Below are 12,149 nucleotides of genomic sequence, written 5' to 3' on the forward strand. Positions count from 1 at the left end.
AAAAAATATGTTCATTGTATTAACTATTGTAGTAACTGTATGAACTCAAAATTAAGGCAACCAGGTAACTTTTTTTCTAAATAATTTTTTACAGTGTAGAATTAATAAATGCTGTAAAATTATTATTCAGTGTTGGTTCACGATACCTAGTTGGTTCACGTGTTTAATTATTAAGATTTGGTCTATTTTTGTGTATAAAACTACAGTAAGGTACAATTTGTTAAAGGCCCACTGAAGTGCCTTGTATCTTCAATGTGTTGAAACGGCTCCAGCTGTTAGCAGCTCCTCCCCTTTTTTGAAACAGCCAATAGCGTTTCGTTAATATACAGTCTGACTAGTGCAGAGAAAACTGGCTTCACCAAACAGAAAGGTCTGCCACCTTTCTGTTTGGTGAAGCCAGTTTTCTCTGCACTGACTTGCGCATATGATCGGCGCTGTGCTCTGAATTTAGACCAGAGCTGTTGGTGTGTGTGTGCTGCTGTGGTGCGTAAAACTAACGTGAAAACAGACTTTATTCGTCTCAAATGAAAGCATATTTACACTGAATCATTTCCTATCACATACTTAGTGTGCTATGTGCCTTTCACCATGTAGAAATTAGTAAATGTGTGTTAACAACTGACCGATTTCAGCTGCAGGTTCAGCAGTGTAGGGGGCGGGCTTTAGATTCTAGAGTGCATTTGATTGGACAGAAGATTTGACGAGAAAGTGAAGTCTGCGATGATGTCATCAAAATCTGAGATTCGTTTTAACGGAAGTGAGAGACTGTAAATTTTGAATGCTTATATCTCCTAAATGCAAATTTTGTCATAGTTTTGGAACATACCAGCTTATTCATAACTTTAAGGTGAACGCAGTCATACTAAAAGCTAAAAAACTTCAATTTTGATTTCAGTGGGCCTTTAACATTAGTAAATTGTAGACGTTTAATCGCATTTATTAGTAGGTTAAAGTTAATTCACAAAATAATTTCATACACATTCCAAAATGCAACTTCAAATATTTTAAATGCACTGGTACGACAGTATTTAGAAATGAAGTATTGTTATTTGATAGTTCCTGATACCTGTTGCGTTAACAAATAGAACCTTATTGTATAAAGTGTTAATGATTACAGCCATGGAGATTTATCGGCAAAAACGCAGTCACCTCTACGACTCAAGGACGTACCGACAGGGCAGGCGCCTTCTGACACCACCACCACCTCCGTCTGCAATTTGCAGGCATCTTTGCGCAGGAGACAGTGGTTCTCATAGCTCTCACCGTTGGATCCGCACACTGGAGCGTAGTCACTGCTGCACTGTAAAGAGAGAAAGAGACACAGGTGTCACAGATGCATGTTTCTGTTGTAAATGTTTAATGGTCGAGATCAGATGAGGACAAACTTTAATTACATCGCCGCTCTGAAACACAAGACACCTGTTCGGGTGTACAAGCATGCAGATAGTGAATAGTGAAATAATGGCTGGTATTACACCTGACCGTGACCCTACAGCACAGAAGGGGGGAACACAAGACCCCTGGTGTCGTTGTGGCCAGCTGTGGTGAGGCGCCTGGAGGAAGCAGGTCACCCAGAGGCAAGAACACAGAAGGTGAACCGGTTTCATTCATATATCAACCCCAAAGAAGAACATAGAGGTTATTTACATCAGCCGTTAAACAAGAGGTCATCAATCTATCTGAATACACACATGCGCACACAACTGACACACAGCAAACACACTGGAAACACACACTCACAACAAACAAAAGTGCTGACTAATGGCCTGAGGGGAAAAGAGAGTACAAGTGAGAAGGACAAACCAGAGACACGAGCGGGAGGGTGACTCTTTCAAAGTTTGAAATCTCTAGCGTGATTTATAAATCACAGGCAGCCAGCCATAAACACCAGAGAAGGTGATTTAATGAATCACACTGAATCTGTTGGAAATGTCCACTGATATGTAGGCCTACATTGCAGTGAAGTCGGTGGACTTCTGAAATGAACAGTCATGTTAATTGTTTCAGATGTCATGTTTATACCAGTTAAATGTAAATGGAAACACATTTACCCTAACTATCAACAAACATCTAATAATACTATAGTGTATTTTAACTTTTATACTGACATGATAGTTCACCCTTATATCTTTCCAAACCTGTACGACTTACTTTCTTCTGCGGAGCATAAAAGAAGATATTTTGAGAAATATCCACGTGTTTTTTTCCCCCATAAAATGGAAGTCAATGGTCCGTTTTGTTTGGACGTCAACGTTCTTGAAAATATGAGGGTGTGCAAATTATCACAGAATTTTCATATTTGGGTGGTTAATCCCTTTAACATACTATTAAAGGGTCATTAATTACTCACCCGTGTGTTGTTCCAAACCCTTAAGACCTTCGTTCATCTTTGGAACACAAATTAAGATATTTTTGATGAAATCTTTCTCTGATGAATGCTTTCTGACCCCACATTAAACGACCAATTTCAAGGGCCAGTCAGGTAGTAAAGACATTGTTGAAATAGTCCATGTGACTCCAGTGGTTCAACCTTAATGAAGCGATGAGAATACTTTTCATGCACAAAAAACAAACAAAAACAATGACTTTATTCAACAATCTCTTTTCTTCCCTGTCACCCTCTTCCACTAGTCTTATTATATAGGCTATTCACACAGTGCAGCACTTCCGGTTTCTACAGCAGAATGCTGGCTCACTATTGGCTGAGCACCACATGCATGCATTGTGGTGCTTACGTGAATCGTTGAATAAAGTCTTTGTTTTAGTTTTTTTTTGCACAGAAAACTATTAAAGGTCCTGTTTTTCATGTGTTTTTGAAGCCTTGATTGTGTTTACAGTGTGCAATATAACATGAGTTCATGTTTCACGTGTAAAAAAACAGTATTTTTCACACAATTTACTTATCTGTACACCGCTGATTTCTCGGTCCTAAAACGGCCTGATGATTTCCTTGTTCTATGAAGTCCCTCCTTCAGAAATACGTAACGAGTTCTGATTGGGTCAGCGCTTCCCGTGTTGTGATTGGACAGCAGCTTAGCGCACTTTGCCCGGAAAGGTCCCGCCTCTAATCCATAACGGGGAGATGCAAGCGCTGAATGCGCGCTCTTCTCCACGTGGGAGAGCAACAGGACCACGCCCCCTATTTTGCGTGTTCTTGTGGGCGGAGGGTTAGTCAACAAACGGTTCTAGTGATGTCATTCCTAAAGGAAGCGCAGGGGTGTAGTCCAAACCGGCCGTTCACTGTAGGCTTTGAAAGGGAACTTCTGTTAAATAAAATATCTCGCTTGGCATTGAACTTTGAGCGTTATAATTTTACAGGTATTATTTATGCTCTAACAGCAACATTACACACTAACTAAAGTATGAAAGATGGGATTGCGAAGAACAGGACCTTTAACTATTTTAACAATGTCTTTACTATTTTTCTGGGCCTTGTATGTGGTCGTTGTGGGGTCAGAAAACTCTCGGACTTCATAAAAAATATCTTAATTTGTGTTCTGAAGATGAGCAAAGGTCTTACAGGTTTGGAACAACATGAGAGTGATTCATTAATTTCAGAATTTTAGTTTTGGGGTGAACTAACTCTTTAAAACCAAGTCTCAACAAAGTCCCATTAGCCCTCTGGTGCCCTTCTGTCATTTTGACCGAAAAAGTTTACGTTTTGTTTATTTAGAATGTTTTACTTCATTGTAATGGTACAAAACTTGCTAAAGGTTTTAACACTTGCTATGTGAACACACAAAAAAAGTCATGGCCATGATTCAAAAAGGTTAAATGGTTCTGGAAAAAAAAAATTAGTCACACTTGCTCTGTTCGCAGTCAAAAATGACCACAATGGAAACGATTGGGGAACAAATTCCATCTAGTTTTGGACCCCACAATATACACATTCTATTTTTGTTTTTCTGAACCTGCTGGATTTACTGCTGTCATGTTTTACAATGCTTCTCCAAACACCTATATCTCAGTCTTGTAATTTGATACAATGTGTGAGGCAAAGCAAGTAAAAACAGTACAAATCAACAAATTAGACAGAAAAAGGACCACGAATCTGCAGTTGGAGGCAGATACTCCAGAACAAGATTTCAACAGGTGTGTGTAGACACTTCACACTTCAATTCACTGACTTCACAAAAGTCAACCCAGGAAGAAAACACAGCATTGCTTCCAGGCTGATGCTCAAACCTTTAATATAAGCAGAAAAAAGACAGCATTTATGATGTGTGATTGACAGAATTGAGAGATGAATGGAATTTATAAAGAATTGAACAGTTGAAATGGATAATAACAGGTGAAGAATGAATAGAGAGGAAGGAAATATGATATAACTGCTGTTTCCTTATACATCTTCAACCAGCAGCTGCTTTTTGACGATGATAATTAAACATGTCATTAAAGAGAAATTCTTTCTTCCTGTTCTTCCATTTACTGTAACTGCTCTCATCTATTTCTCATATCATTTTTCTTGCTCTGTAGAACTGCATCTCTCACTGTGTCCTGGCACTCAGAGCGGAGAGCCACAACAGGTATCTTCTACCAGCCTGGTCTCAGTGTTATACATATCATGCATATGAACAGCTTCAGATCCAAAACTACAGCTGCTGTAATTACCACAGGATCAGAAGTGATGCTGGGCAAGCTAGCTAAAAAATAACAGTTCCACTATGCAATAAGGTTTCATTTGTTAACATTAGTTAAATACATTAGTTAATGTGAAGTAACAATGAACAGTATTTGTATAGGATTTATTAATCTTAGCTAAAGCTAATTTCAACTTCAATTAACTTGCTTATTGCTAGGTCATGTTAGCTAATCCATTAAATAACCTTGACAAATAAGAATTAGCTAAGCTAAGATAAATGAGAGAAAGTCGCTAGTTATGCAACTTTAAGATTTTAGCTACATTTATTTTTATAAATATGAAATATAAACCCATAAATTGGGTCCTCCCTTGAAATCTAGTCTCAGCCTTGTCAAGCCCGGCTTGTTGGCTGAATGTCTGACAAATATGGCATACTTATCTGGAAACACTTCAGGAGTTTTGAAGTCAGCTAGCCTGGAAAAACCCAGACAACTTCCGGCAAATTTGGATTTGCTCTGCAAGTAGTCTGGCAAAGAGCTCATTCAAACCCATTTCTAATCCGTTGAAATTGCGGCACCAATCAGAAACTTTGGGGCGGGCTTTACACGATGACGACAGCGCAGTGACGGTGAAGCAGATTTTGTAAATTACTAAGATGGATGCCGCCGTGGAACATCACTCGTTTGAATCAGTTATCACGTCTGTTTTAAACGATTTTAACTTTTTCTTTTCGTTAAAACCTGAGCAAAGAACAACACTCGGCTACCAGATGTGGATTACACCGGCTACTTTGATGAGGAGGAGTGTGATCATGTGGTAATACACACAGCAGCTCTGGATCTGACCTTTCTGTGCTTATTTCCTTACACTAGATCTGGTAATCATGTAAAAAAAATGAAAATAATTGTAAATAAATAACTAGCGTAACTATGCTTAAGTCTGAAAATTTTCTAACACATCTGAAATTACTTTTTTTTTTTCAAAGAAAAAAATTATCTCTTTCTCAAAGACTCCTCAATTTTATTTTATTTTCAAAATATTGCAAATCACAATCTAATCGCAATACAAATTAACAAATGCCTTATAAAGGGGGGACAAAAGTGATCAGAGCTTGATGCTTTCGGTTTCACCGTCAATCCGAGATGTTTCAGTCGGTCGGAGATGCTAGTCGAAATTTTGGATACGGCAAAAGTTTAATCTTCAAACTAGCTCTTCTTCACCTTCGTTGCTCTGGTTGGTTGTAGCGCTATCCTATCACGTGCAGAGGGAGTTTGAAAGACAACCGTTTATCCCGCCCCTCGGATTGAGCCCTGTCTATGGTGAGTTTCCAGACCAAACATCTTGATGTGGGTCTGGCTTGTCAGGCTATAAAAATGGAAGTGATGCATTAATTTATAAAAGAAATGCCGGTGATGGCAACCAAGCTAATTGTTAAATGACAGGTCCGTTGGCCATCAATAACATAATTTGTATATATTTGTATATTTGTTAATAATCAATATGGTAGTAATTTGTACTGGCATTTAAACTTTACTTATATTTACTACGGTTATAACAAATGTTTGGTAACATAAATATAAAAAAACATGTCCCCTTAAAACATGAAAACACAGCGTGTGTGTGTGTGTTAAGAGAATGAGAGGTAATGGTTTATATTCCAATATAGTTTAAAATATGCTAATGTATACAATGTAGTAATGTCTGTTCAATAATGGAGTGTCTTGCTTTAAAAATCAAAGGAACTTTAGCTCATTAGATTTTTTACTGATTTAGATCCAACTCATTAGATTCAAGTTTATGGATGCAAATTAGAAGATAAGATTATGAATAGCACATGAATGATAAGCTTGGGATCAGTGTTGAAACAGCTTCACATGTGTAACATTTAAAAACAAAAGACTCAAGATTAATACATTTTATATATGACTGGATGAGCAACATTAAACAGATGATATATTCACACTTGCTGCACCTGCACATTAATTCTAGACTAATGTGGCAAGTTTTATGGTGCATTAAAGTCATGTCAGAAAGATATTTACGAGATGAACATTACCACAATGTCGTAATTATGTGTGGGGAAACTCAAGTTTCCGAGTGCATGGGCGTCAGTGAGAAAACATGGCAGATGCAATGGATGCAGTTTCTGTAACAAAAGTTCCCTGAGAAGTATGAAATTATTAATTAATTAAAAGACATTCGCCTACATGTTTCCTTTTAGTTTCCACAGAAGAGCCATATACTGCATAAAAAATTAAATTCACTTAAGAATTTTAAAACAGCAACTCAACTTAAGTTTTTAAGTATAATCAAATATGCTGGCATTTCAACTCATTTTTTTTCAGTTCTTTTAAATTTAATCTGGCACCTAAAACAAGTTGCAGTTGGATAAATTACTTAATCAAAAAATAAACATGGTGCCATGACTTGTAGATTTTTTTTTTTTTTTTTTGTACAATGTACTGGTTCAGAATGTCATCAGGGTTTTAATTTTTTGGTAAACTATTCCTTTAACGAAAGCGCAATTTGTAGTAACACATTATAGTGTAGCACAGTGCTGTCAAAAAAGGGTCTAAACATAATTAGCATACACCTTTCAATTAGTTTCATCATAAGACAATTTGTTGGGGAACTTGAAATAAAGGGATATTCCCTTGATTACCTAAAGGGGTCACTGTATCCCCTAATTAAAAGAGCAAGAAACATGTCTTGTAATATTAAAGCAATACTGTATGAAAACCCGAGTATCTTATACTGTAAGTCTCTAATACATTAGAGATGACTCCACATGGCTCCTGGGAAATCAATGCATTCAAACTGTCACAAAAATATTGCCAAATTACACACACTATCTGACTCTAGACTAAAATGTGTTGAAAAAAGCACTGGAGAAAGACATTTGAATTAATCAGAGCTCTTAGATACAGTAATGAATTGGTAGGTGAGGGAAAAAAAGAAAGAGAGGAGAAGGAAAGGGGCTGGGCAAAAGTCGGTGAACATGTTCCTGTGTGTGTGTGTGGAGGTTATGTTACTGTGATAGTGGCTCCTAATGGAAGCTATTGCTAGCGTTATTGAGCTAAAGCACTCAGTTCTTCATATCGCTTCCAAGGTGATGGCCTCTGTCTGTGGATGTTGAATGCGTGTGTATGTTTGTGTGTGTTAAACCCCTCATTATGGGGATGGCAATATCTTCTTGTTTTTAAAATATTTAAAATATCATTGTATTTCACATATCAAATAACATTTTTAGTCCTCATGAAGAAAAAAACTTAAATATCATACTAAGTGATGTTTTTTGAAAATGTAAACATTTAGGAAGATTTATGTGATGGGTAGGTTTAGTGGTAAGGTTATAAATGTAAAAACTGTACATTGTGTGTGTGTGTGTGTGTGTGTGTGTGTGTGTGTGTGTGTGTGTGTGTGTGTGTGTGTGTGTTGTTAAAATGGCATAACATACTGCCAATGGCAGTTTAGTATCAGTTGCACGGGGACCAGAAATCGGACATCTTTGGGTTTCAGTGGCATAGAGAATCATTGGAAAATCTGGAGCTCTCATCTGATCAGTTTGGTGCTGTTAATGACATGAAAATGGTAAAATGATGTGTCTGGGGTACTGTAACACTGGTTCCAGGTATCCTGGGATAATTTTCTGGTTGTTATACTCTCATTAAGTTACGATAAACTCTTTCCCCAACTAACAGAATTTTCTGTTAATTGTGAGAAAATGCTTCCCGGCCAAAAACTGAAATTTTCTGGGTTTCCGTGTTTTTCCACTGTCGGACGCTAGGGGGCGCTATTACGCATCTTCTAAATGAGTACAGAATCTCCTAATCAAAACACACATGAGGAAGATGCAGAAATCAAGGGATCGTATTTAAGCAGATGCATATGCAAAATAACGTGATCATCAACATTAAACACCATATGAATCAAAACTAACTAATTTGAAATGTGGACCCAGGACGAGCTACAGGACTGTGAAGCATTAGGGGTGTTGATGGACTCAATCTACTTAATCTGTGATTGATCATCGTTCTAAATCTGATCTGGATACAGTCTTCCACAAAAACGTGATTTTCTCAGCTTTTTGTTCAAAATGTTGCTTTTTTATGAAACTTACCCATATTCAAGTGTTGATAAAAAAGGAATGCATGAAGCTGGAATTTGAGAGAGAGTTTGTGAATGAGACTTTGAATGCTTTGTTTGTTCAGCTCTTATGCTACGTTCACACCGAACGCGAATAGAGCGTCAAAATTGCGTCTACCGCGTGTAATTTAACACGTGAAAATTTTGAAACCATTCGCGCATTCGCAGCGAATTGGATGCGCTTAGAAAACGAGCAATTGAAGCGAAATAGATGCGCGTTCAAGTTCAAGTTCAAGTTCAAGTTCAATTTTATTTATATAGCACATTTCCCACAGCCCCCAGGCTGACCAAAGTGCTTTACAGAAGGTCAAGAATAGCATACATACATAAAAATAAAACCAGAACAGAGTAAAAAATAAAAAGCACAATTTTTAAAAGTCAAACACATCAGGGTAATCAGTACGCTAAAGAAAATAGAAAAGTTTTTAACAGTGACTTAAAAATAGAAAGGTATAGAGCGTTCAAGGCACTCTATAAGAAATATGTCATAAAACACCACTCTGCCTCTTTTCATTTTCATAAAAACATATTAAGCATTAAAGGGTTAGTTCACCCAAAAATGAAATTTATGTCATTAATGACTCTCCCTAATGTCATTCCACACCCGTAAGATCTCCGTTCATCTTCAGAACACAGTTTAAGATATTTCATATTTAGTCCGACAGTGTATCTAAGTGTAGGCACACTATACTGTCCATGTCCAGAAAAGTAATAAAAACATCATCAAAGTAGTCCATATGTGACATCAAATTGCAAAAACTACGACTTTATTTAGCATTGTCTTCTTTTCCACTTTTGTTTTCAAACTGAAAAATTCGCGCCATCATCGCGTGAGGTGGAATCGCATCCATCGCGCGGTGTGAAACGGGCGCTGCAGGACATCCAAACACAGCCAACGCACCTTTCCATTGACTCAACATGGAAATCATTTACTACAGACACTTTATTCGCGTTCAGTGTGCAAGTACCTTTACAGTGATTTTTTTGTGTAAAAAAGGACACTGATAAACTTGAAGCTTAAAAAAAGAAGCTGGTGAATGGCGGTCTTTCGAACTGCACTGAAATCATTCTTAAGAAGGGAAAATGTGTTTTGAGCTTTGTAGACAGGATACGGCGAAAGTTTAATCTGTCAACTAGCTCTGCTTCATGTTGCTCTAGTTGGTTGTAGCTCTATCCAATTGCGTGCAGAGGGAGTCTGAAAGACAACTGTCTCTCCCACCCCTCGGATTGAGCGCTGTCAATGGTGAGTTTCCAGACCAAACATAAGGTTTTCACACTGATACCGTTTGTTTGTCAGAGTTAGCGACAGTAACTAAGGGAAACGAGGCTTACCGATAGATCAATTCAAGCAAACAGGAGTGCACACAAACTGAGCATCTCTTCCTCCTAACTACCAGTTATATTACAAAATAAATTGCATATTAATTATATTTTTTACTCTAATATCATTAAAAGTTATAATTAACTTAGTTATTATAAAAACATTCTTACATGCAAAACAAAGTTTTGAATTAACCTTTAATTACTGTATCAGCTGGCAGGGTTCCCTTTATAGTTTACAACATTAGTTGAGAAAGATTTAATTTATATTTTCATTGAGAAAAATTTATGTCCTCTCCATGTACCCACAAATTAAATTTGTCAATAGCACTATTCCCTCCTAGCTGAACTTAAAGTCCTGGCTCAAGTAAGATGAAGTAAAATTAGAACAGCCTTCTGTCTGTACCGTCATGACTTCCTTTCTTGCTTTCATCATTTTCGCTTTTATTCTTGTGCAGAATGTGCACTGACAGCTCCATTAAGCTGAACAGCCAATCAGAGTTCCCTCTCTCAGCGATGACCCGAGTCTGATCCGCCCCCAAAACCCCCCCCCCACAGTGTCTGACTAGAGCCAATGGTGCGGAACCCACAAAAATAAACTATGCGGACCGACGCTCAAACAGCCCGCCGTTGGGCAGCTTGGTGTGTCTGGCCTTTAGGGTTAAGAATTAGAAAATTTGTCAATTAGGCATTAGCTCAGTATAAAAACCATATACCTATGGAATGTCCTCATAATTATAGGAATAAAGTGTGCGTGTATTAGTGTATTTCCGAGCTAGAGAGGAGTGCTCTACTTCTTAAGAATACCAGCAATCATGTGTGTGTTTGTGTTGTTTGTCCTGTGGCTGCCAGGCCCCAAGCGGCCATATATACAAGCAGGTGATGGAAGGGGCAGTGTGTCACACTGCACACACTCATTCAGTAAATAATCATTTTCTTTCTCTGGTCTAAAAATAAATCTGTTGATAAATAGTATTTTGAAAAATGCGCATTAAATACATTCATTATGTCCATTTTCCCCTTTTTGTCTGACCCTTGAAATTCTTTATCATCATCATCATCATCATCATCGTCATTTTATTTTTTATTTTATGCTCTCTCTCATATTCATTTAGTGCATTCTTTATCATTTTATTTCCACTTTTCAGGACAATTTTCCACATTCTCTCTGGCCCTTGAAATAGTTGATTTTATTTGATTTTTTTATGACTTCAATGCCAATGCCCTTTTTGTATGTGAAATATGTAACAGTGCTTTGCTGAATATTATACTCAATCCAAATGTGCCCAATCCTTCAACAGCCTTTGTTCTTCACCATATTCATTTAATACATTCTTTATAATTTTATTTTCAATGATAATTTTCCACATTCTCTCTGACCCTTGAAATTACTCATTTATTTATTTATTGCTTTTTTAATACTTCAATGTAAAAAAATAGCTTTTTGCATGTGAAATGAGTAACATGCTTTGGTGAATATTATAATAAATCCAAAATTGCCCCGTCCTTCCACAGCCTCCTTGGTTTCTCATTGCTTTACTCTTATCGTTGGTTCTTGTAATGTTTAGAAATAATAGCCTTGATCCTGTTGACATCTCCATGACTGGACAGGTCATATTTCTGTTTATCCAATAGGTAATAGTATATGTTGCTGGTCATGTGTGTTCATCTATGCCAGAATTTTAATTTCTGGTCCCGGAGAGCCACTTTCAGTAGTTTAGTGCTAATTCTGTTCCAACACACCTGGTTGTTGTTTTTTGTAAAGGTTTATTTGTATTTTTTTAAATTATTATTCAAACCTAGAGACCTTAATTCGTTATTGATGTGCGTTCAACAGTAATTAGAGCTGGAACTAAACTTTGAAAAGTGGCTCTCCAGTGCCAGGAATGAAGAACCCAGATCTACTGTAAGTTGTGGAAGTCTGAAAATCAATATAACCTATATAAGATTGTATAATGAGTTGTATAATCTACACCTCTATAATTGTTGCCACATATATCTTGATTTTTGGGTGGCATTTTCTGTGATGTCGGGGGATCGCAAGCGGACGGAGGCCTTTCCTGATGTGAAGTGAAACTGGTGGTGAAACATAGCAAAAGCC

General features: G+C 37.2%; 1 protein-coding gene across 2 annotated transcripts in view; it reads right to left on the bottom strand.

Annotated features, from left to right (window-relative positions):
- tmeff2b (transmembrane protein with EGF-like and two follistatin-like domains 2b) overlaps window positions 1–12,149 on the bottom strand; it is a 102,711-nt gene that overhangs the window by 56,957 nt on the left and 33,605 nt on the right. Inside the window, exon 3 of one of the 2 annotated variants that reach the window (XM_067459059.1) lies at window positions 1,150–1,300. In XM_067459059.1, the coding sequence (XP_067315160.1) occupies window positions 1,150–1,300 (151 nt within the window). The remainder of the gene's footprint in view (window positions 1–1,149; window positions 1,301–12,149) is intronic. The other variant, XM_067459060.1, reaches the window with a different exon arrangement.

The sequence above is a fragment of the Pseudorasbora parva genome, chromosome 12, assembly GCF_024679245.1.
Source record: "Pseudorasbora parva isolate DD20220531a chromosome 12, ASM2467924v1, whole genome shotgun sequence".
Lineage (NCBI taxonomy): Eukaryota > Metazoa > Chordata > Actinopteri > Cypriniformes > Gobionidae > Pseudorasbora > Pseudorasbora parva.